This window comes from Seriola lalandi, unplaced genomic scaffold (genome assembly GCF_002814215.2).
Source record: "Seriola lalandi dorsalis isolate HSWRI2012SDOR001 ecotype SW California unplaced genomic scaffold, Sedor1 jcf7180002054182, whole genome shotgun sequence".
Lineage (NCBI taxonomy): Eukaryota > Metazoa > Chordata > Actinopteri > Carangiformes > Carangidae > Seriola > Seriola lalandi.
This window is the reverse complement of record NW_019524735.1, coordinates 683,639-705,517: the sequence shown is the minus strand read 5'-3', so window position 1 is coordinate 705,517 and position 21,879 is coordinate 683,639. Positions and strand designations below refer to the sequence as shown.

Genomic DNA, 21,879 nt, shown 5'->3' with positions numbered 1-21,879 from the left:
TGCGTAAAGGTTGTTTTTGGTTTGCAGGCTCATTGATGTGAATGTGTCTTTTTTTTTTCTCTCTCTCTCTCTCCACATTTTAGGTGAGACCAAACTGTACAGTTCAGACGACGAGAAGCTGGACCTAAAGTCAGCAGACACGGTGTGCAGCGACCGAGAGGACAGCTCCGCAGACAGTGAGAACGAAAGTTTCTCGGACGGGAACAACTGTGGCTCCATGTCCCAGAAGAGCAAACTAAAAACCGGCTCTCAGGAGGCGCTGCCGACCGGCGGCTCAGCGGGGAAGAGCCGCAGGAGACGAACAGCTTTTACCAGCGAGCAGCTGCTCGAACTTGAAAAGGAGTTTCACTGTAAAAAGTACCTTTCTCTGACTGAACGCTCCCAGATTGCACATGCACTTAAACTGAGCGAGGTGCAGGTGAAGATCTGGTTTCAGAACCGCAGGGCCAAATGGAAACGGATCAAAGCCGGCAACGTCAACAACCGGTCAGGAGAACCGGTGCGAAATCCCAAAATTGTGGTCCCCATCCCTGTGCACGTCAACAGGTTTGCTGTGAGGAGTCAGCATCAACAAATAGAGCAAGGGACCAGGCCATGAACTCAGATGAAAAACAAAAATATTAATAATAATTAAAAAAAAAACCGAACACTTACATTGACTCTATTTTCCACTGATTTGTTGAACGCATGAAGCACAAAAAGGAGGATTCAGTAACTTTGTCTGAGAGGTGAGACCGAGCAGAGGAGAGGATTTGCTCGCAGACAGACGAATTAGTTGGCAATATGCTGTCATTTTTATTTATTGTTCTGTGAATATGTAAATATAAATGGGTAAAAATTGGTACAAATGGGCACTATGAGATGAGACTGTAAAGATTTTTTTAAGTATTTATATGTAGGGCCAAAATGTTCTGTTGGTTATGTGCATGTCCTCATTTGGTGAAACTATTCAGATTTTTCTTTCTTTGTTTGTTTCGTGTTTCGTACAATTTGTTGAGCACATTTGCATGTAACTTAAGACGTTTTTACATTTTGTTTGGCGACTGTAGGATCCACCTCTGACAGCTATTTGTGAAAAAAAAATAAGAAAAGATGTGAAGGAAATAATGACCAAACAAGGGACAACTGTAAAGTATATTGACCTAATAAATCGCTTTATACGAAAGTTGGAATCCAGATTGAATCATTATTACAGAGGGGATAGAACAACAATGTTTGGGTTTTTTTGTATTTGTGAAAAATAGGAATTATTTTATCCTGTTAAAATGAAAAATGTGGCCTGCACTGTTTGAACATAGCGACTCATTTGGAACTGATGGGAGACTATAACAGCACAAACAGCAGTCAGATGGCTGATTTGATATTATTTAATATTCTTTAACACATTTTAAATAAAAAATTACCACATTTTTATCATCCTGAAGATATTATTTTAAATTTTATATTGAAAACGTTCCTGATAAATTTCTAATCTAGGCTATATGAAAAAGTGTGATACTTTAATCTTTAATATTCAAAGAGATTCAGCGTGTTTGTCACTATTGCAACATCATGTTAGAAATGTTGTTTTTTTTCCCTCCTGAAAGGTAGATGGGTCTTCCGTTTTTATTCTAAATAGCAGCAGTGATTGATTTCTCTTTAGGAGGCCATGTTGTCTCAAGTGGACTGATGGATCCTCATTAGACTGAGCACATTCAACACACTGTAATGAACTTCTCTATCAGTCACTACAGAGAAGCAAACCGACAGCAGCTCTTTCTAATCTGATGGATAAAAATTTATTTCACTACACCAAAATAAAAAGAGACTCATCAGTAATTTAACGAGAGCCTTATAGAGGCTTTAAATGCTATTTTAAAACCCCGCTAATGAAGATAAATGTGTCGTTTCTGTGGCGTATCACACAATGGATACAAGACTTCTTTTTTTTTTCTTTAAATAAGGTGTAAATTTTCTTTAAAGATGTAATTTCTAGAGAGGCTTTATTTGATTATTTGATATTCACTCAGAAACATTGATACTTGTAAAGAGTTATAACAAAATAGAATAGTATCAGAATGAGGTTTAATGTTCCACTTCAAATCTATTTTAAATAAGATTTTTTTTATAGCTGTGAAGTATAAACTTGTAAAAATGACTACCTCATAGAATTAGATATAAAAGCTAATAAGCTGATAAATACAATTATAGCTGTAATTATTTACATTAACAAACCTCATCTGCAAGATAGTGTCATAAGCAAATAAATGCCATGGCCTGCTCACTCAGACCAAACATGGAAACTTACATGGCAATGTAAAATGATAGAGCAGCAATATCAAAATAATCTGTAACTAAAATAATGTCTGACCACATAGTTATCCTATTACAGGAAAGGGAGAAGAGGGCTTGGTGTTTTTATGCAAACTTTCATATGCATGATTCTGGGTTTACACAGTTTCTCTGAACTGTTTCCAGAAAAGTCTCATGTTGGAATAATTTCACTTCACCTCAAATGGGAGAAAGTGATTTGCTTCCCCATTTCCAAAATAGACTCAGGCCTCCAGCCATGTTTAAACTACTGCAGCAGCACCTGTTGAAGTATGATTATGGGGGTGAGATTCTTCAAATATTTTATTAGTATTAATATTTGATTAAATTAACCTGCTCTCATTTAGCCAAAATATGGTGGGTTTAGCTGACATCATAAAAAAAAAAAAAAATCTTCTGGAATACAACAGGAAACACGTTATTATCTTACATTTCATTTCCCTCAAGCCTCTCATGGATGAAAAACAATTTTATCTCAGTTTGACCTGAGAGCATAAACAGACACTTCATGACCTGGGCACCCATGAGTAGTAAAGTTTATTTCACCGTCCACCTCATACATCAAGACTGTGACACTTGGATGGGGATTCAAGGAGTGATGATCGTGCGAAGGAGCAGTGGAAGTTTTATTATGGTCCAAGAGCTGACTAATATAGATGGTCAATTCCACGACGTTGTGCCAGAGTGCAACGGCTATTTCGGTCCCCATGAGCTGCGCGGTGGAGATGACAATGAGGAGCCATGGCACAGCTCAGACACTAATTTCAATGTTGGTTGTTATTATCAAGATGCTGTGAGTGGGACTATTTCATTCCAGTTTTATTACCAGGTCAGTTTAGTTTAAGTGAATTTGTTAATATTTGTGAAATTATTAACTGGGAAAAGGTGACTATTTGCACTAAAACACTATATAAATAAACGGCTGTAACAGATTGAGTATCATTTTGAATGACTTAACTTGTAAATGTGTTAATCGTATATGAGTTTTAATAATCTCTCTTCCATTAAAGCCACATCTTAAGTGAACACCCTCAGTCTGTATCATACTGCCACTCTGCTACTTGAATCACAAATTGAAATATCAGAAGTTCTCTCCAGCAAAGACATTAAACCATTTCCACATTCCCACCTGGAGAGAGAGAGAGAGAGAGAGAGAGAGGGAAAGAGAAGGGAGAGGGAAAGAGAGAGAGAGGGAGGAAGAGCGAGGGACCTCATTACTTGCTGGTTGTGTGAGTGTGCAGGCTGCTCAGCGCCGACTGGAGGCCTGACTTCTTGGGAGGGTCTGGACGGTCGTGGCTACAGTGATGTATGGGCAGATGCATCAAATCGCACAAGATAAACAAGCGATGAGTTTCATCAGGGCCATCATAGCTTTAATTTGGCTGCCTAATGAGTCAGATCTAGTGGCGGAGATAAGAGTTGTCAGAGGCCCGGCTCTAATGAATTTCTTGCCACTTGTAATCAAGGTTGCCTGTCTGAGGGGGGATGATTAATGGAACCCTGGAGGATTCCCTCGGCCCTCAGCCTTCATTACAGCTAATGCATTCTCAGGCAAATTAACAGAGAAATGCAGGCAAAAGCCAACGGGGAAGGGGAGAGGAAGAGAGAGGAAAGAAGAGAAAGGGCGAATGGGAGAGAGTGATGGGAACAGAGCGTTTATGTAAAACAAAGGAGAGAGAGGAGGATGAAGAGGAAGCTATGGCATGGTGGGTATACGCAACAGCCAGGTCGGCAACAGGAGAGAGACGGAGAGGCAGAGATGTGCTGAAATCCGCTGATTAGCGAGAGGTTCAAGGATATGGAAATGAGAGCAGAGACATGGGTTTGAGGCAGTCAGAAAGGGCAGGGTGCAACATGGATGTACTGGTTGGACATGATGGAGCTGAAATTGATAAATGGATGTTCAGGTCTGGGGGGGATTCAGGAGAGGCGAGATGGTCAGATGGAGAGAGCAGAGTGGATATAATTACTGGTTAAAGAGGTTAAAAGGGCGATGGGAGGAGAGAAAAAAAAAAGGGAAGCAACAGCAACCTATCCAAATCAAGACAGGCAGAAACAAACATGTATGACAAACCACTGTTCAACTCCACCTTAAAACAACATTTATGTCAGGCCAGGCACACCACTGACTGCCTGCTAAACAGGCTGTTAAAGTGGCCTGTGGCCAAGTAGCTCCTACATGTTATGGAAATATGGATTTAATGTTTGCAAATATGGTCTCGTCAGGTCTTTGTGTACCCATCCATCAGCCTCAGACCCACCTCTGCAATCTTGGAGGCAATTTGTCTGAGAAGAGGTGGGCGGCAGAGAGCCCTCCTCACTGTTTAGCAGGCCCTGATGAAATATCAAAACACACAGCAGTGCAAGCAAGCTCTCTAGTCTCACCACAACAAACACAAGTGGCCGGGGTCTGCCGAGACGTGTGCCATGGTAATAAATTACAGCACAGATTTTTTTTTTTTTGTGTAATAAATGTCCGTCAGTTTAGGTTAGTGCGAGCGAGGCCTGACATTATTGACATTTAAAAACCCGGCGTCAAATTTTAAAGCTGCTGAATTAATATTTTTGTATTAACAAAGGGGTCACATTAATAGGTTTATGTGAAATGGGTCATCTGTATGGACAGACTGGCAGAGAATTATTACCTGACCCTGCATTTCTTCTGAACCTCTGGAGCATTTTTAGCATCTTTGATCTCAATGTTTTGGTTTTCTGGCAAATTTGCTGTTTTCAGTGTCGTTTCCAGCAGAAAGAAAAACTCACTGTACGATACCTGCCCGAACCCCAAATAGCAGAGAAAGTTAAGTTAGCAACCAGCTGATGAACTTAGTGGAGCATTTATAGCGACTAAAGAGCCAGGTATCTCCCTCAGGAGATGGTGGAGACCAAAAACATAGCTGAAAGAGGAATGAATATTGGACGGGTGGCCAGAAACACAACTCCAAATAAATATTAGTGTTGCTCCACATTTGCTGGATGTATAAATAGGCAGCTGTTTGCAAATAAGTCTTTAAAGGTGATGTTGTCAACGTTGTGTTCACAGTTTGCTTCTGCTGCGCCAAGTGGCCAAAACCATTTAATGCCAGTTTAAAGCTGATGAAACCTGGCTTCAAATCATCAGAATCTCTCTATTTGTTTAAATAAGGAACTGTCATCAGATTCTGATTCAAATGTTGCTAAAAATTGATTTGTGCAAAGACATATTGCATTACTTTTTTTTTCTGACTAAGACTCATCCACTTAAAACCGGTAAGAAGAGCACAGAGACTTGAGGAAATACACAAATCCCTCATGTGAAACAACCTAAACTGTTCGAGCCTTTGCACAACTGATCTAGCTGATTGAGAAAATACGTTTTCATGGCCTTTAAGCTGTGCATTGAGGCTCGATGTCAAGCCAGCACCTTGGGAGGAAGAGAAAAAGTAAAGAGAAACCAGGTGATAAAGCACAAACAATGCCAGCCAACAGAGAGAGGAAGGGAATGAAGATATGCTGAGACAAGATTAGCAGGAAATAAGAAGTGGATTAGTAAGGGCTTGACTCCTCTGAACACTGAGACCTTTCACTTTTCCCCACAGTGTTGTGCTGCCTGACACTAAGCCTGGCTCTTTATCTTAATCCTCTTTCAGCAACTGTTGGGGGTCCCACAAGCAGGAAGTGGAGAGATTGCTTTACTTACCTCAAGACAGGCCTGGTTGAGTTCTCTGGGTCACATTAACAGGACAGAGTCTGCACCAGTGACGTTGAATTTCTCCACGTGGTTCGTTGAGGGAACATACATGCAAAAGGGGAGAACATGAAATGGCAGTGCTTGCTGAAATGATTGCGAGGCTTTTAATTTGAAAGAGAGTCTCACCTCCTCTGTTAGGCTTCAGCAGGTCAGGTAGGCCCACAAAAAGCATCAGGAGCGTGATGGATGACAAATGAACAACACGTACACAAGACAAATGTGTCGATTTCCCTAAATCCAGGGAAGGCTACATCGTTTTATTTGAGTGTTTATTAATAGGTCAACAGTCAGCCAAGCATCCAAGCATACAACAAGTTACTCTTTAGCTTTTGCTTTGTTTCACGTTCTGAACGTAAAGGAATTACAATAGGAAAATTAACTTGAAACAAAAACAAAACAGAACCAAAAAAAAAAAAAAAAGATATTTACATACTGCATTATAAATATGTCAAATGTACATCATTATACACAAGTACCAAAGATGGTCGGTTAATGTTGAGACCAAACAAAAGTACCTTAAAAATATGCCTAAAGAGAAACAAAAACAACATATCAAAATATGGTTCATGGGTCAAGAGGACCAAAAAACGAGTTCAGTTTGTTTCTCTAGGAGGAGCTTGTCTTCAGATAAAAGCATTAAGCTAATATGTACACTTCATGTTGTGTTTGGAGGGGGAGGGGAGTCAGTTTCTAGTTTTTTTCTGCATCTACAGTATGTAAATAAAGGTTCAGTAATCACTGTACACATTAAACTCTCAGTTATGTCGTCCTACACTGAAATGAACTTAAAAAAATAAGTTGGTCAAGTAAAGATCAGAAATAAGGCCAGTACCAGAATACAGTACAGAGAAATTTGAAGGTAAATGGTTGAATTTGTGGTTGGTTGTGTGATGTCTTAAGAGGATAGCTTGACATTTTGGGATACATGTGTATTTGCTTTCTGAGAGTTTGATGAGAAGACTGACAACATTCTCATGTGTGTGTGTTTAGTACCCAACCAGAGCCAGAGGCAGTTAGCTTAGTTTAGCTATAAAGTCAGGAAGCATGGGGAAACACTTCAACATGCTCCTCTAAAGCTAACACAGTGAAACAATATATCTTGTTTGCTTAATGCATACAAGAACAGAAATATAAAAAATGAGAATTTGTGTTTTTAGAGGCAACTACATGGTGCTTTGCTACGCCAGACTACCTGTTATGGACTCGGCTGAACGCCTCCCGGCTCCAGCACTGTACCTAATGTACAGACGTGGGCGGCGTATCGATCTTATCATTTAACTCTTGGCAAGACATACAGCATATTTCCCAAAATGTTAAACTTTTCCTTTAACATTTAGCTTTCTCCTGGATTCACAAATGTCCATTTTTACCAGATTAATTTTCATTTTCTGTAGAAAACAAACAAACAAAAAATCCGTAAAGCAACAACAAAATGGTATTTAAGGTACCAAGTTAATAACTTGCTCTGTAAACTTACATCCTGCCTTTGTAAACGTATAAAATCAAGACGGTTTAAAACCTTAAAAATGGCAGTTGAATTAATGGGAAAATACACTGTAGACATTGTGCCAACTCCACCTGAAATTATTTCTTGCCCAAGTCCTATTTACTAAATGAATGGGCTTATCCTCTCTGTGGAATACTGTACATTTGTATTAATGCAAAGAGAGTCAAACTAATTATATTTCCCTCTATGAACCTCCTTGCTTATTTGAATCCCTAAATGTCACACTCATTTCACTCACTTGAATGCATTTCGTTAACTCCCTGCTTTTAGGCTGACAGGTTCTCAGGATTGGGGAGGGCACATTGGGTTAAGGAAAAGGAAATGGTTGTTTTTTTTTTTTAAATGGACTCTAAAAGTCAGAGTAACTTCTTATAAGGAATAAGGTGAAGGAACAAGAACTACTTTTTACAGAGGTCTGTACATTAAAACACAGTTATGTTCCCAAATCTTCACTGTAAGGTGTTTGTCTTCTCTCCAGTGTCCTTTCTCCAATGTTCATGAACAGAAATGCCCAGTCGCTCTCTGCTGCACACGGTCACAGACGAAGACGTAAGCACACACGTATCGTACAGTATGTACGGATGTACACACACAGTACCATATATGTATTTCACAGCAACAATAGAGGAAATGCACTCGAGGGTACCAGTTTTACAGCCACAGGAGGTGAATGAATATTCCAGTATGCTTATGGTTTGAAACCGTGTGAATCTATGTCAAACAATTATCAACACAATCTAGTCAATCGGAAAATTACTCCAACAAAGACATCATGATGGTACAATTCCACTATTTCAATCAAACCCTTGAATTTGAATGAATTCTGATTGAAGAGGCACGCTTACAAAGCCATGTGGCTCGAGGGTCATAAAACATTATGCCCCTTAATTCCTTTACAGTCGTGGACATTTTTACTGGAGGATCATGATAAGGGTGGTGAAGGAAATGACTCACTTTCACCCCATAGGAATTCTGCAATCAGCTCCTTTTTGATGTTCTGAATCCATTTTCCTGTGAATTAAGTATCTAAATCATTTGAACTTCTCAACTATAATTGCTTTGCCTTTGTATATGAATAGTATGTCAAGAGTTTGATAGCTGTGTTGAAGACATGCATCATTACTAAAGCTGTAACAGCCACTGATATCATGGAAGATTTAGTTTCTTTCCCACATCAGTGTTTTGTCACTTCGAAAACTATTCCTCACAGTTTTGTGTTATTATGCCTTGGCTTGAAAATTTGAAAGAAGTTTCTCATTCACGCTCATTATAAAATCAGTTCACACCGCAGAGGGGGGAAGACATAAAAAGGAAATGTTCAAGCATTAAGGAAATGCTTTTCGTAGGGTAGGTATGAATGCCAAAGTAAGTCATTTGTTTGGTTGACGCTTAAAAAACATAAAGCTTAAAGCTGATCATGATCATTTCAGACCAAGATTGAATGAATTTAACTAACAAAACAATTAAAAAATAATAATATAAAACAAACAATGTACAATGTCCGAACCCCACACACCCACTTCTTTCAGCATAGTGGAATATCAACAATGAGTCCGTCACTCCTGATATCTCTCCATTGGTACTGATTCTGGGTTACACAGTGTGAAACAGAGGAGGAAGTACTGGGAAGAGACAAGGGTGGGTGCAGGTTTTCTTTTTTTTTTCTTCTTTTTTTTTTTCTTTTCCAATGTCCGTCTGCGGCTGCTCTCTGGCTCCTACATGATGCTGATACTGCGGTTGAGCTCACACTGGGCGTTGTTGTTGTTGATGTTGGGGTTGGGGTTTGGGTTGCGGCGGCTCATGTTGGGCGTGGGCACCGAGGTCAAGGTGCTCGTATCGTTGGGGCAACCGTGCTGAAGTAAGATGTCTGCGCACTCCTGGCTGCCAGCTCGCCGAGCGTAGGACAGCGGTGTCTGACCACGAGCATCCCGACTCTTCACATCCACACCGTACTGTAGCAGAAAACCAAAGTTTTAATGTTAGAACGGACAGATTTAGATTTCACAAAGTCTTTGTTTTGTATTATTAAAAACAGGCAAAAATCGGAATTTAAACATAGTTATATTAATAGCAATGTTACCATGATTTTCTCTTTACATTTTCCTTTTCCATTAGATTTGGAAAAATAAAGATTTTTACCACATAGTATGATAATACAACATGCTCAGTGTATTCTGTATCTGCCTGTGCCAACAATGCATTAAAACTGCATTATGTTTTTGATGCTTAAGTTTGTGAAATATTGAAACCCTTTATGGCCCAACCATAACATGACTCATTATAAATGACACACATTACATGAAATTCAGCTATATTTCAGCCTTCTGTATTTTTTCTGGGAGTTTTTCTTTGGAGTTTTCCACAAAGTTGAAAATAAAAAACATACAAATTTTGGGTATTTAGGCCGATTCTATTATTTCCGGACTCAGTATATTTAAATTTGACTATTTTCTAAACAAAGGATTCTGAATTTCTCCACAAGACTTTTACTTCAAGCAGGTTAAAGAGATAAATCAGTAAAATGTAAATGGTAAAGCTACACGAGTCTGTGATTTCCTAATCATTTCATTGGAAGTTTGTCGGAAAGATCTAAGTAATCTGGTACTAATTTTAAGGAAAATAGAGACAAATGTCTGTGACATTTATTTTAGTTAGTTAATTACACACTTTCTTTTGCATTATGTGGGATCACTTGGATCTATAACCTCAGTATTTCTAAAATCCTGGCTACAGACCCGCCCTGTTTATAATGAAGGGCTGGCACATCTGGCAAGATTAAAGAGGTTAACAAGCTGTTGGGCAATCTTTCCTTTCACATTAGCTCACGTGCCCAACAATAAATGCAAACAATAACAATGTGCATCCACCTCTGACTGTTCCCTGCAGAGTCAGAGGCGGCCACTCACCCAGATGAGTAGCTGTGTGATGACCACGTTCGCCATGGCGCAGGATAGGTGCAGAGCGGTGCGTCCGTCTCCGTCCCCGTAGGTCTCGTTAACCTCCTCCTTGGTGCCGTGGGCCAACAGCACCACCACCAACCTCAGGTCATCCTCCACCACCGCCCGAAGCAGCTGCTGCCCCAGGGGCACGTCCGACTGGGGCAGCCCCACCACGAACAGCTTCTGCTCATACTTGGCTCGGATCCAGCGCTCCTTCTCCTCCCTGGAGAGAAGGAAATGACAGGGACTCTATAGTTCAGGCCGGGTAAAACATGATGAACGTGCTATGTGCAATTTAGCACCTAAGTTAGAGAACTTCCAATGCATATCTCATAATTCGGAGGCAGTGATTTAAAGGCAAATACACGTATAAAAGGAAGAATGTAGACACACGAGGGAAACATTACAGTAATTGGCCTAAGAGACTCACTGGTGAGAAGTGACATTTCTAAATTATTAGAGCACAGGAAAGCCACTAGCCTCTACTATCGCAGTGGGAAATAATACAGTGAGATGGGCTGGAGAGATGAGAGAATGCCAAAGGGTGTGACGCTTTGGGCAATATTCCACTTTCTAGTGATTACAGTCGACAGCAAGACGGTTAGAGCCTGGCCAGCTTTCTAAAGGTTACATATCTCGAACAGCATGTCTGCTGCGGACAATACAGGAAGGAGGGGGACTTTTTTTTTTTTTTTTATCAGCGCTGTCGGCTGTCAGTCTGAACTGATGGATCCCCTCCACAAAAGAGGCAGTGTGTCTCCGGGCCCCAGTATCCCTTGGGGTGGCTGGGCCCTGAGTCAGATCGATGGGGCTGAATGGCAGCCAGAGAGGGACGGCGGGATGCGGGGCTCCTTCCCTCCAGCCTGCAGCAGAGAATAGAGACTGAGGGAAGACTCCATCCTCTATTGCAAAGCAGAATTCTATCTATTGCTCTCCATCTTGACCCCCGTTTCTTTCTCTGCCCACATACAAACTGTCCAAATAAGAAAGAAAAAAAAAAAAAAAAAAAAAAAATCAATATCAATACGTGAATGACTGAGCATGCCCAGTGTGGCACTAACCCTGTGACCCTGTCAGCCGGTGTGATAAGGGGAGCAGAAAGAGGCTGTTGTTTGGATTTGTGGGTGAGTGACAGAGAGGAGAAGGTTCGTACGGATAAGTTAAGGCGGCGACGCTAGCTAGAGTGACAAGGCTCTCATGGGATTCTCTATCAACGGGCAGAAGCTCAGCAGCAAGTACTAACTGACAATCTAATTCACTTCAATTCTATTTCATCATAATCACAGCAAAAACAAACTCAAACAGTACAACTTAATTAACCTTTTAGATGAGCAATGGGACATCACATGTACGCATTAAATTGTTCATTTATCATCATGTATTAAAGGGTTGCTTCACCCAAATTAAAAAAAGTAGTATTGTGCCACACAGATATATTTGGTTTTATTTGCCCAGGTTTTGAATGCGATTGTGTTTGTGGTACTTTGAAATATCAGAATACTGTTATTCTATGTTTTTCTTATTACCCACAAACCAGCCTCACATCCTCTGGTTTCTATTGAAGTTTAGTAGTTTTATCCAGATTTTACTCTAATGAGAGTAAGAAGTCTATTTGTCTGGGACTATTTTCAGCAGCGGATTAATACACATTTGAAACACTAGTGAATTTACAGCTGTATGTAAAAATAAATTACTGTGCCCTAGTTTGTCATATCGACGGAACATATCTTAGATAAGCTTAGTTTAGCTGGAAATACTTTGTATTGAAGTAATCTGCTTGGCTTAACACCACCAGAGGTAAGTAAGAATTTTTTTTTATATGGGTCAAACGGTCCTTTAAGTATATCCCCAAATAATTTTTCAATTTTCAATTAACAGCAGCCATTTTAACAACAGTGACCAGTTCAGAATTAGTCACTCTCCTTGATTACGACCTTAGCGGCTAGGCGTCAGGGCTGCCAACTCGCCACAGACAGCAACCGTTTTCAGACTCATATGTCAGCTGCCAGACTCACTTCACAGAGCAGTTCGTCTTACACAGAGGAGCCTGGCACCGACCCTAACTACAGGAGTTAGGGATGTGAAGCCTTTATCAGCGAACCAAGCACAAACTGATTAACTGCAAAACACAACTGGAAGCTCATAAAGCAACTTCACCCACAACCTAAAATTGTCTTAAAGCTATTGATTCTATAAGCAGACGGGAACATTTTTGTTATGGCCTGGAGGAAAATGTGGAGGAGAAAGTCTTTTACCCTGCTCCACCATAAGCAAATCTTTTCTTAAGGGTGAGGGTATTATGTGAACAACAATACAGCCCTAATGGCAGGCAATTGCAGTGGCTCAGAGTTTTATGGTGTAAGACCTCCATCAATCCCTACTCAGTCATTATGTGTGGACAAGCCTGTTAGCAAATCAATTGGCCTTAGAACCAGTGGACTGCTCAGAGCAGGAAGGGGCTGTCCTGCCCTCCCCTCTTATTTCCGGTGAACCCTTTGAAAACAAGTCTTTTTCTTTGCCAAAGAGGATAAAGTATGTCTGAAAACACTACAGCCAATGAAGTCATCCTCGCCGCAAAATCTACAACCTTTCACAAAAAATTTCGAAGCATGTTTAAAAAAAAAAAAAAAGAAAACCCCAAACAAATCAATCGCTAAGAGCTGTTGTCCAAAAGTTTGTTTCAGAAAGCTACACCATGAATGAGATGCTGAATCTGTAGAGCCCAGTGAATTGATATGAGCTAAATGAGGCAGAAAGTTAGCACCAAGATGTGAAACAAAAAGGCTGAGGAGAGCCATTAAGAAGACGTCAACGTCTCAGAAAGGAGCCCTGAGGACACTTTGTTAGCCTCTGCTACAAAACAAGCCCTGGAAACCTGCAAGGAAAGGCCTCACTCACTGCTGATGCTGAGCTCTAAATTCAACCACGGTTCTTTTTTAGATGGTCCACTTTAACCAAAAAAAAAAAAAAAAAATCAGCAAGGCAGTGGTTTTTAAAAATTCTCCAGCTGCTGCCACTTGAAAGAAAGAGTGTGAAAGGAAGTGAAATGGTAATCCCCCCTCTGTCTTTTGTTTGAAATAGAAAAACAATCCAAACAGAGGTAGGGTTTAGACAGTCAGGGGGAAAACTGAGACCCTTGAAAAGGACACTTCCTCACCACAGGAGGAAGAAAAATAAAATCAGCAGATTTAGCATGTCAAAATGCCTGGTCAGAGTGGGAAGGGGTGGGGGGTGGAGAGGGAGAGCAGAGTGAATTTTCACAGCATGGGGGGATATTAAGGAAATTGAACTGATGGTTCCTCTTATATACACGCATATACACGGGCATGGGTTAGCAGACACCACCCTGGCTCGAGCGCATACTTGTTCTAAATTTCTCTGTTGCTTGGGGGACAGAGGGGAGCTCAAAGTTCCCAATAAAAATGCCTGAGTCTCTCTCAACTAAATAACAAGAGGTGTTTGCTTCGCCGCGAACGTCCTCCATCATTCAGAGTTATCTCGCAGACGACCATCATTGTTGAACTTTCTTTCATTGAGTTTTATTTGAAAGAAATCTCCGGGCAAACATCAAAATGCTTGCTGAGTCTTAAGTGGAAATGGGATTCCTGGTGTCCCCTTTCATTTGCCTATGCAGAGCCCACCTAGATAAAGGCAGCCTTAACAGTGGAGAAAGGCCTCTTTTATAATTCTATTAGAGCTCTGTCCCTTCAGCTCTGTTGAGCAATGGATCCTGACCCTGACTTAATTAAGTGGCAAATGGCGGAATGATTCTCCTAAACCCAGCCCACGGAGTCAAGAACACATGACTGAATTCAAATAAAGAGGTACAAACAAGGATAATTAGTCAAGCCTGAAAGACAAAGGCGAACGAGAATTTATAGGAAGGGAAACTGAGACAGAGGGGGTGGAGCCAGCGGTGGAGTAGCCACAGAATGTCCAATCTGACCGCCTGCAATAAAGGTGCATTGGTCCATAGGAAGAGGAGGATGTCCGTCCCACCACCAGCCCATCTTTCAAACACACACTGAGTCCTCCTAAACAATCAAAGCTTCTCGAGCTCCTCCTACTCCTCCCCGAGCATCCAAATTCACTGCGGTCACATCAAATAGACGCAGTGAAGGGGAGAAATGGTGGTGTTGAAGGGTTTGAGGGGGTTGTGGTTGGTGTTGGGGTGGGGGGGGCTTTGGGTCTGAGCAGCCTGAACAGACCTCACAGTGGGGGGCGGGCAGCTTGTATGGGACCGATTCCCATGCAGCCAGCAGCTTCACTTCCACAAACCGAGGGGAGGGAAGAGACAGGGAGTGAGGAAGAGGGACAGCAGCAGAAAGACGGAGAGGGGGCTGAGAGGGAAAACGACAAAGATGAAAAAAAGGGCACACAACGGGGAAAGAAAGCTGGGCCCCAAAGCATCAAAGGTTGCTATGGGCGAGAAATGAAGGAGCAACACAGTAAACGCCGCAGCAAAAAAAAAAAGTGCTAAATAAGGCCCCCTATGGTCCAGCGGGTACAGTGTTGACATGGTATGCTCTGCTCTGAGAATAACGGCTGCAAAAGAATGAATGCAAATATTTTTACAAGTGGAATCGATGCCACTTTTCTTGCTTGCAGAGCGCCGTCCGACCAGATGACTGGGACTCAAAAGGTTGTTGTGTTGGAGCTCTATAGATAGAGAGGCCAGCAGGAGAGCATCTGGGTGCCGTAGGCATGGCGGAGGGATGTGTTGAATATATTGTGACATTAATGAGGTTGTCAGACTCCTCATGATGGAGTGGCTGTGTTTTTGTGCCAGCAAAACTAATACCTTTAAATGCTCATGCTGTTAACCCCTGCTGAACCCTCGCCTCACATACAAAGCTGAGGGGACGATAACACATGCCCTTGCTTATGTATGCAGCCTGCTTCACAGACCTCCACATTTCCTTGTTCACGTCATCGGGCAAGAACTCTTTGTAAGGATTTTGTAATGCTTACAATATTGAAACTAAACCGCATGACTGAGTGGACTTTACCATAATGAATCAGTCACTTCCTCTATGTGTACCTGGCTCTGAAACCCGGTGGCATGTGGGCAATTAGCGACTGTGGTACCACTTCTCCCACACAGGGCTAATTACTGACCTGTGGGTTTCATTTAGAGAGAGAGAAAGAGAGAGAGGAGAGGAGGACATGGGAAGACCCAGTCATTCATTTGTCTTAATTAATTACTCTTTCCTCCACCAGGGCTCCTGGCGAGGCCGGCTATTCTAAAAGCTCTTCTGAGAGATGGCGTTCCAGCACTCCTAACCTGTGAGTAGCCTGGAAGCTTTGCTCTGTGTTTTGGGGACTAACATAGAGGACACAGGCCAATGTGGGCAAATTCCTAAAACAGGAGTCTTATGGCCTCTGCGCTGATGTTGTAAATGCAACAAAAACGGCTTCGGGAGCTCGAGCCAGGATGCCACTGCCGGGGCAGAAGGGGTTAAAGCAGGCAGCGGGGCCAGGTTTGGAGAGGTTAGCGGTGTGATTCATTTTTATTACCACGCAGCCCCTGCAGGCGGCAGGAGTGGCAAATTATTTCTGAAACAAAGTGGAGGGCTCTCATCAGAGCTATTACCTGCCTGTGGCCGAGGGCGGCGCGGAGCCTACAGAGGGTGACAGTGAGAGGCCCGCGTCAGTGAGGGATAGCCGTCCACATCCGTCCACGCTCCAGGACATCCCCCCCCCCAAATGAGAACTGCTGTCTGTGTATGTGTGTGTGTGTTTTACTGTGAGTGTGTGTGTGTGTGTGTGTGTGAGTGTGTGTGCGTGCACGTGCTTGTAGAAGATAAGGGTAAAGTTAGTCGCAGGACCTCCCCCATAGTATCCGTCAAAATAGTCTGCGGTGTTTTCTATCACGAGCATGCCAAGCAATTAGAGGTGACATGTAAAACACAATGACTCCCAGGTGCTAATTAAAAGAACAACTCCCCTCCGATATGCTGACTGCAGAGATCAGCCACAATGCACATCTTCCACACATTTATTATCACAGATTTAGCTGTGGCCTGGCCAGATTTGATTTCTGCATTTAATGCAGTTAGTACCAGTCTCTAATGAGGCATCCTTCATAAATGAATGATAAAGTGTAACAAATGGCTTCATTAATGGTTAATAAATCATTCATTATTTATAGATAGGTTATACGCCATTAATAGGAACAACTTTGGGGGTTGAAAAAAAATCATGGAATTAATGGCTTATCAGAAAGTGAAGCCGATGAGCATTTATTACCAACCTTTATAACTGTATTATTACTAAATAGGAAGGCCCAACACCAACCAAAGTGTGTTCCTATAAATTGTTTATAGATCTTAAAAGCATTAGCAAGTGATTTATTAACCTTGCATTAAGCCATCAGTTACAACTTAAACAAGCTTTATAACAGCTGACTCATCAGAAAGTGGTGCCATGCATTCTTCTTCTTCAAGGACTAGAACAGGTGATCAGGTGACATACATGTACATATGCATGGATGTAAACATGTTTCCAATTAAAGTGCATGTAATCAGTCTGATGTACACCGGTAATTTCATTGTTGCTGTGCGGCTCCGCGTACGACAAATCTATATATTGTGTTCGTTCGATCCTGAATATCATAAGCTAAACCAATCTTGTGGATGAATGCTTTTAAGTTAAATCTCAAAAATGCAAGGGATAAAACTAGTCTTGCAGGCGACATTCAATCAGACGCTGAGTTGATATTCAGGTAGTTACTGAATCGTTTAGATTAGGTGTCACTAATGTTTAGCGGGGAGTCGGGAGCCATATACTGCCTGCCTAGGTGCCATCACAAAGCTGCTTCATGTCACCGATGTGACACAATTAAAATCCTCTCATAGGTGCTCCACTCTACATAAGAGCAGCACACGCAGAAGGAGAGTCAGGTGAGGATCTTTTGTGTAGAAAGAAGAAAAAAAAAAAAAAACACACTACATCCCATTAAGTTAGTCATAATTCATCTTTCATGATAAAGCAAAAAATAATTTGATACTAATGTTTACCCCACAAGGCTACATTATTCTATCAGCATCAGAAGCACCTCAATATCCAGTGGCCATATGTGATATTTACAACAGCTGTTTTTTTGTCTGAGGATTAGTTATGCTGCAAATGAGATTTATTGTTTGACAGTGAAAACTAATGGAGACGCTGCTGCGGGATAAGATCGGATTTTTAAGACAATGAAGAACCTTCCTGCTCGAGGCGACGTGGGACTGACAGTGGGAGGGAGAGGAATCAACATCAATAATCTTTCATCAAGTCCACAGTGGAGCACTTTAGCACAGATACCATTCAATAAATAACTGTAGGCCATCATTCAGTTCTGAACTGGCCGGAGAGTGGAGGATGGATTCAAGAGGAAAGGGCCCGAGACTTCCACAGGACAGAAAAAAACAATGAAAGACTGTTCATTTGCAAACTTCCTTTTAGTTAACATTTCTTCAAGATGACTATGTGTTCGAACGGTCCCAGTATGAGCATGTTAAACTAGATTTAAGGGCACTCACTTACTGCACATTGCTTGGACTACCTCACAGTGAAGTGAGCAGCTTCATGTTATTTGTATGGTTGTGTTATAGGTTCAAAACCATTAAATGTTATGTGTTCCAGGCAAAATGGATACTATACTGTCATTGCCCCTTTTATTGAAATTTTCTAAATGACTATCAGCAAAAAAACACACACATGAATGTGACATCAGGCCAAACTTGATGTGATGTGAATTAAGGTCTTTAATGGTCATGTTTCTCCACTGCTGATATATGATGGTCTTCTTCCACTACATAAAAGCTGCCCATTTAATTGTCTTTGTACACATAACATTAAATTGCTCAGTCTTGTTTTAAGATATAGGCCTATATACTGTTGCTAAAGACTGCATATAAAAAGTGCTATACCTTTAATAACACACCAGCATCAGTAAGACTCAGTAAGACAGTAAGCTGCAAACCCTTGAAGGATCTGTTCACAAGTCACTCTTAAAACAAGACTGACATGTCCATATGTTCATGGAAACAGATACTAGTCACTGTAGTTGTTCCTCCTGCCCACACTGTGAGGAGATCAGTTCGTCCACTCAGCTGAAGCTGATGCGACGCTTCAACAGCCTGAGTCAGTCAAGTCAAGTGCAGGATTTTCCAGAGTTTGAGTCCTTTTAGTGCAACGCTCAAATCTCAAACTCCTGGAAAAATCCCTGCATATCTGTCACAATGATTCTTTTTATTACTGATTAATACACTGATTTTCTTCTCGTACCATCTTTAACTGATTTAACTGCTCACTCTACATAATGTTAGAAAACTGAAAAAAGTTCCCAGAGCCTGAAGTGAAAGCTTCACATTTTTTTTACAACCATAACTGTAAAACTCAAAGGTCTTCACCTTACAATTATAACAACTAAAGAAAAGCTAGATGCAGATTATGTTTAGCAATTTTGCTTGAAAATGACTAAAATGATTGATCAGTTATCAAAATTTATGTTCAGCACTGGCTGAAATTTAATATATAACAAAAGGAAGTACTCATACAGAACCTCCACTGAATAATAAGCAGATTCTTGTTACCAAAATACATCAAATTACTCCATGTAGTGTCATTAATATGTAATTAGATGACAGCATAATACACATCGTGGTCCTTTGTAAGGCTTTAACACTGGATTTTATTAAACCCTGAGTAATATCAACTGTTATAGCAGCAGGAGTCATAATAAAAAAAGAAAACATCTATGTCTCCGTGTTGGTATCACTTTTCCTAACAAAGTTATAAAGCTGTGATGTTAAAACAGTCTAAAGCCAGCAGGGAGACCCTACAGACAGTCTTCGCTGCGACAGACAGAGTGATGACCCGGCCCTTTGTGATGGATATGTGACAGGGCAGCTTGGGGCCCGAGGGCCCGGCTCTTGGGGTGGGGTTTAGCCATAATGGTGTGCTTAATTACCTGCACAGCCACACAGCAGGTCATTAGTCAGACTGGGACGCTAGGTCTCACCTGTCACCAAGAGATAAACAATCCTCCTACCAGATCTGGGTACCTCAGAGGAAAGGGAGCAGATAGTCGTCGAGGTAAGTTGGAGCAGGTTAGCACGGGGTGAGTGGCAAAATAGATTTTTTTAAGAGATGCATATCAAAAAAATGGAAAGCTACTTGAATAGAAAAAAAAAACCTTTGGTTGAGTTTTTTGTAAAAGCTCTGAAATCTTCATTCATGCTTACTATTAAACTCCCATCTGTATCCACTGGGACTGAACGGGAACAAAGGGCTTGGGCTGGTTTCATATGTGGTTTAGATTATATGATCTTTTCTTGATTAGCGCTTACATGTCAAGTGACAAACTTGATGGATTTGGAGCTAGTCAGGGCATTTACCAGGTAAGTGCAAAATGTCACACACAACACTCCTTTCATGAATTATGAGTTCCACATTGAGTTAGTGGAGGGACAACAGATCCTGTGGTGGAAATATTAGATATTACATCCTCAAATGAAGAGACAGAGGGATGCAGACGCCAACAAGCTACTGACTCAAATAAAACAGAAGCATTGTGATCACTATGTACAGAATGGACTCGTACTGAAACATAAAATACTGTGTTCTTGGCTCAATAGACTGACATTTATGGACCCCTGGTGCTTCTTATGGAGCATTTTGTGGTGTGAAGTGCCTGTGCTGAAATGTGGGTGGCTAATAAATGGCAGCTAATGGAGAGAAGACGGTGCTGGCTTCCCGTTCTATAATCTCTGTATGCTTCATTAAGCAGCACCTTTTATTTGCAGGAGGATGCTAACCTGGTGCTGTCGCTCCCCGGCTTGGTGTAGCCCTCCAGAGCGCCCTCCCACACGCTGTTGGCCATCGTGTTTCCGATGGCCGTCATCACCATGCTAAGCTCCACCGGCCAGTCGTCCAGGTCCAGCGAGCGGACACGGGACAGGTGGGTGCCCAGGTTCCTGTGGATGCCCGAGCACTCGATGCACATCAAGGCACCCAGGTTCAAACTTGCCCAGTCTGGGTCTGCATGAGAGGGAACAGAACTTGATCATGATGACGGAACAGGAGAAGTCACAAGAGAAGCTTTATTTATTAGTCTGAAATGGATTTATGATGATCTCCTCGAACAGTTTTCATCTTTTTCGTAAGAATGGTTTTCTGCATATTACACTGCATTCATACGTTCCAAAAAATATCATCTAGTTATAAGAGAAGCGGGAGTTTTTAACTTTATTTTAATTTTACTTGAATGATTGCAGGTATAAACTTGAATACATTCGGCATCTGCACTGATCACATGAGTTTTACACATCTTAACACCCTTCGGTTTTCAAGGCTTTGATGGGCAAGAAAAGAACAAGCAGGATCCATAACGGCTGAGTCGTGAAGCCAACAAGGATTTGTTTTAAGATGAAGCTCCTCTAAAGGTCACGAGAGGTTTTATACTGTTACCGTGTGGTATTCCTGATGTTCCACTCTTAACGTGCAAGTTTGACTAATGTGTTACCACTGACAACCATATTCAATCTAAGACAGCAAACAAAGACTGAGTTGGCAAAATAAAATACAATCTTAACCAGAACACCAAAAATTTGAAATTATACTAACAGAATTTTAGGAAACAAAACACACAGTGTCAAAGACTGTCAATACAATAAGTTACAGTAGGTGGCATTATACCATGGTAACAATAATAGGCTATCGAGCTCTGAATAAAGCTCTGAAAACTAGCCTGGATACAGATACAGATACTGCAATGCAATAACTATTTTCAACCACTCAATTCAAATGTTTGTTGTTGAACATATATATATATATATTTACAGAAAGTCTTGGTCTCTTACGATACAGAACCTTTATCCATAATGCATCAGCTTTTGAGGTGAAGGATTATACTCACTGGGTGCGTCACAGTCCACACAGAAGCTGTTCCCCCTCACGTTTCGTATGGACTGAATGGCCATTGCATCACTTTGGCTACCTAACCGAGACTGTGAGGAACAAGGGAAAGAGTAAGTCAGCGGGAACTAATCACTGCGAGAGTAAGAGAAGGCAAACAATTATAGCTGGACTCAAATCATAGACAACCAGTGATGGGTGGGAGGGAAGAGGTGTTTCAAAGTCTTGGGAAAAGACTGAGGCAGAGAAAATATGAATATGAAAATGAGGCCGTGTCTCCCCAGTATGCTGACACAAGCCGTGTTCTATCTCTGATGTCTGTCAGTTCTAATAAGAGATCCCCCACACTGCGGTGCACCTGTCTGACAACCTCCCACATGTGACAGCTTGAAGTGGGTGAGGGGGAGGGGGGGGCAGAATAAAGGTTGGAGAGAAGGAGTGGAGGGGGGGCAGGGGGGGATGTAAATGAAGCAGCAGAATTGTAGGAT

The 21,879-nt window shown here is 41.5% G+C and overlaps 2 protein-coding genes across 2 annotated transcripts in view; one reads left to right on the top strand and one right to left on the bottom strand.

Moving 5' to 3' along the window:
• gbx1 (gastrulation brain homeobox 1) overlaps positions 1–1,165 on the top strand; it is a 3,581-nt gene extending 2,416 nt beyond the window's left edge. The window contains exon 2 of the mRNA XM_023403730.1: positions 28–1,165. Coding sequence (XP_023259498.1) covers positions 28–598 — 571 coding nt within the window. The 3' untranslated portion in view covers positions 599–1,165. The remainder of the gene's footprint in view (positions 1–27) is intronic.
• A 5,097-nt stretch (positions 1,166–6,262) lies between these two features.
• Positions 6,263–21,879, bottom strand: part of agap3 (ArfGAP with GTPase domain, ankyrin repeat and PH domain 3) — a 71,610-nt gene continuing 55,993 nt past the window's right edge. Inside the window, exons 15-18 of the mRNA XM_023403822.2 lie at positions 21,393–21,519; positions 20,293–20,515; positions 10,454–10,709; positions 6,263–9,499 (exon numbers count right to left, since the gene is read on the bottom strand). Coding sequence (XP_023259590.2) covers positions 9,263–9,499; positions 10,454–10,709; positions 20,293–20,515; positions 21,393–21,519 — 843 coding nt within the window. The 3' untranslated portion in view covers positions 6,263–9,262. The remainder of the gene's footprint in view (positions 9,500–10,453; positions 10,710–20,292; positions 20,516–21,392; positions 21,520–21,879) is intronic.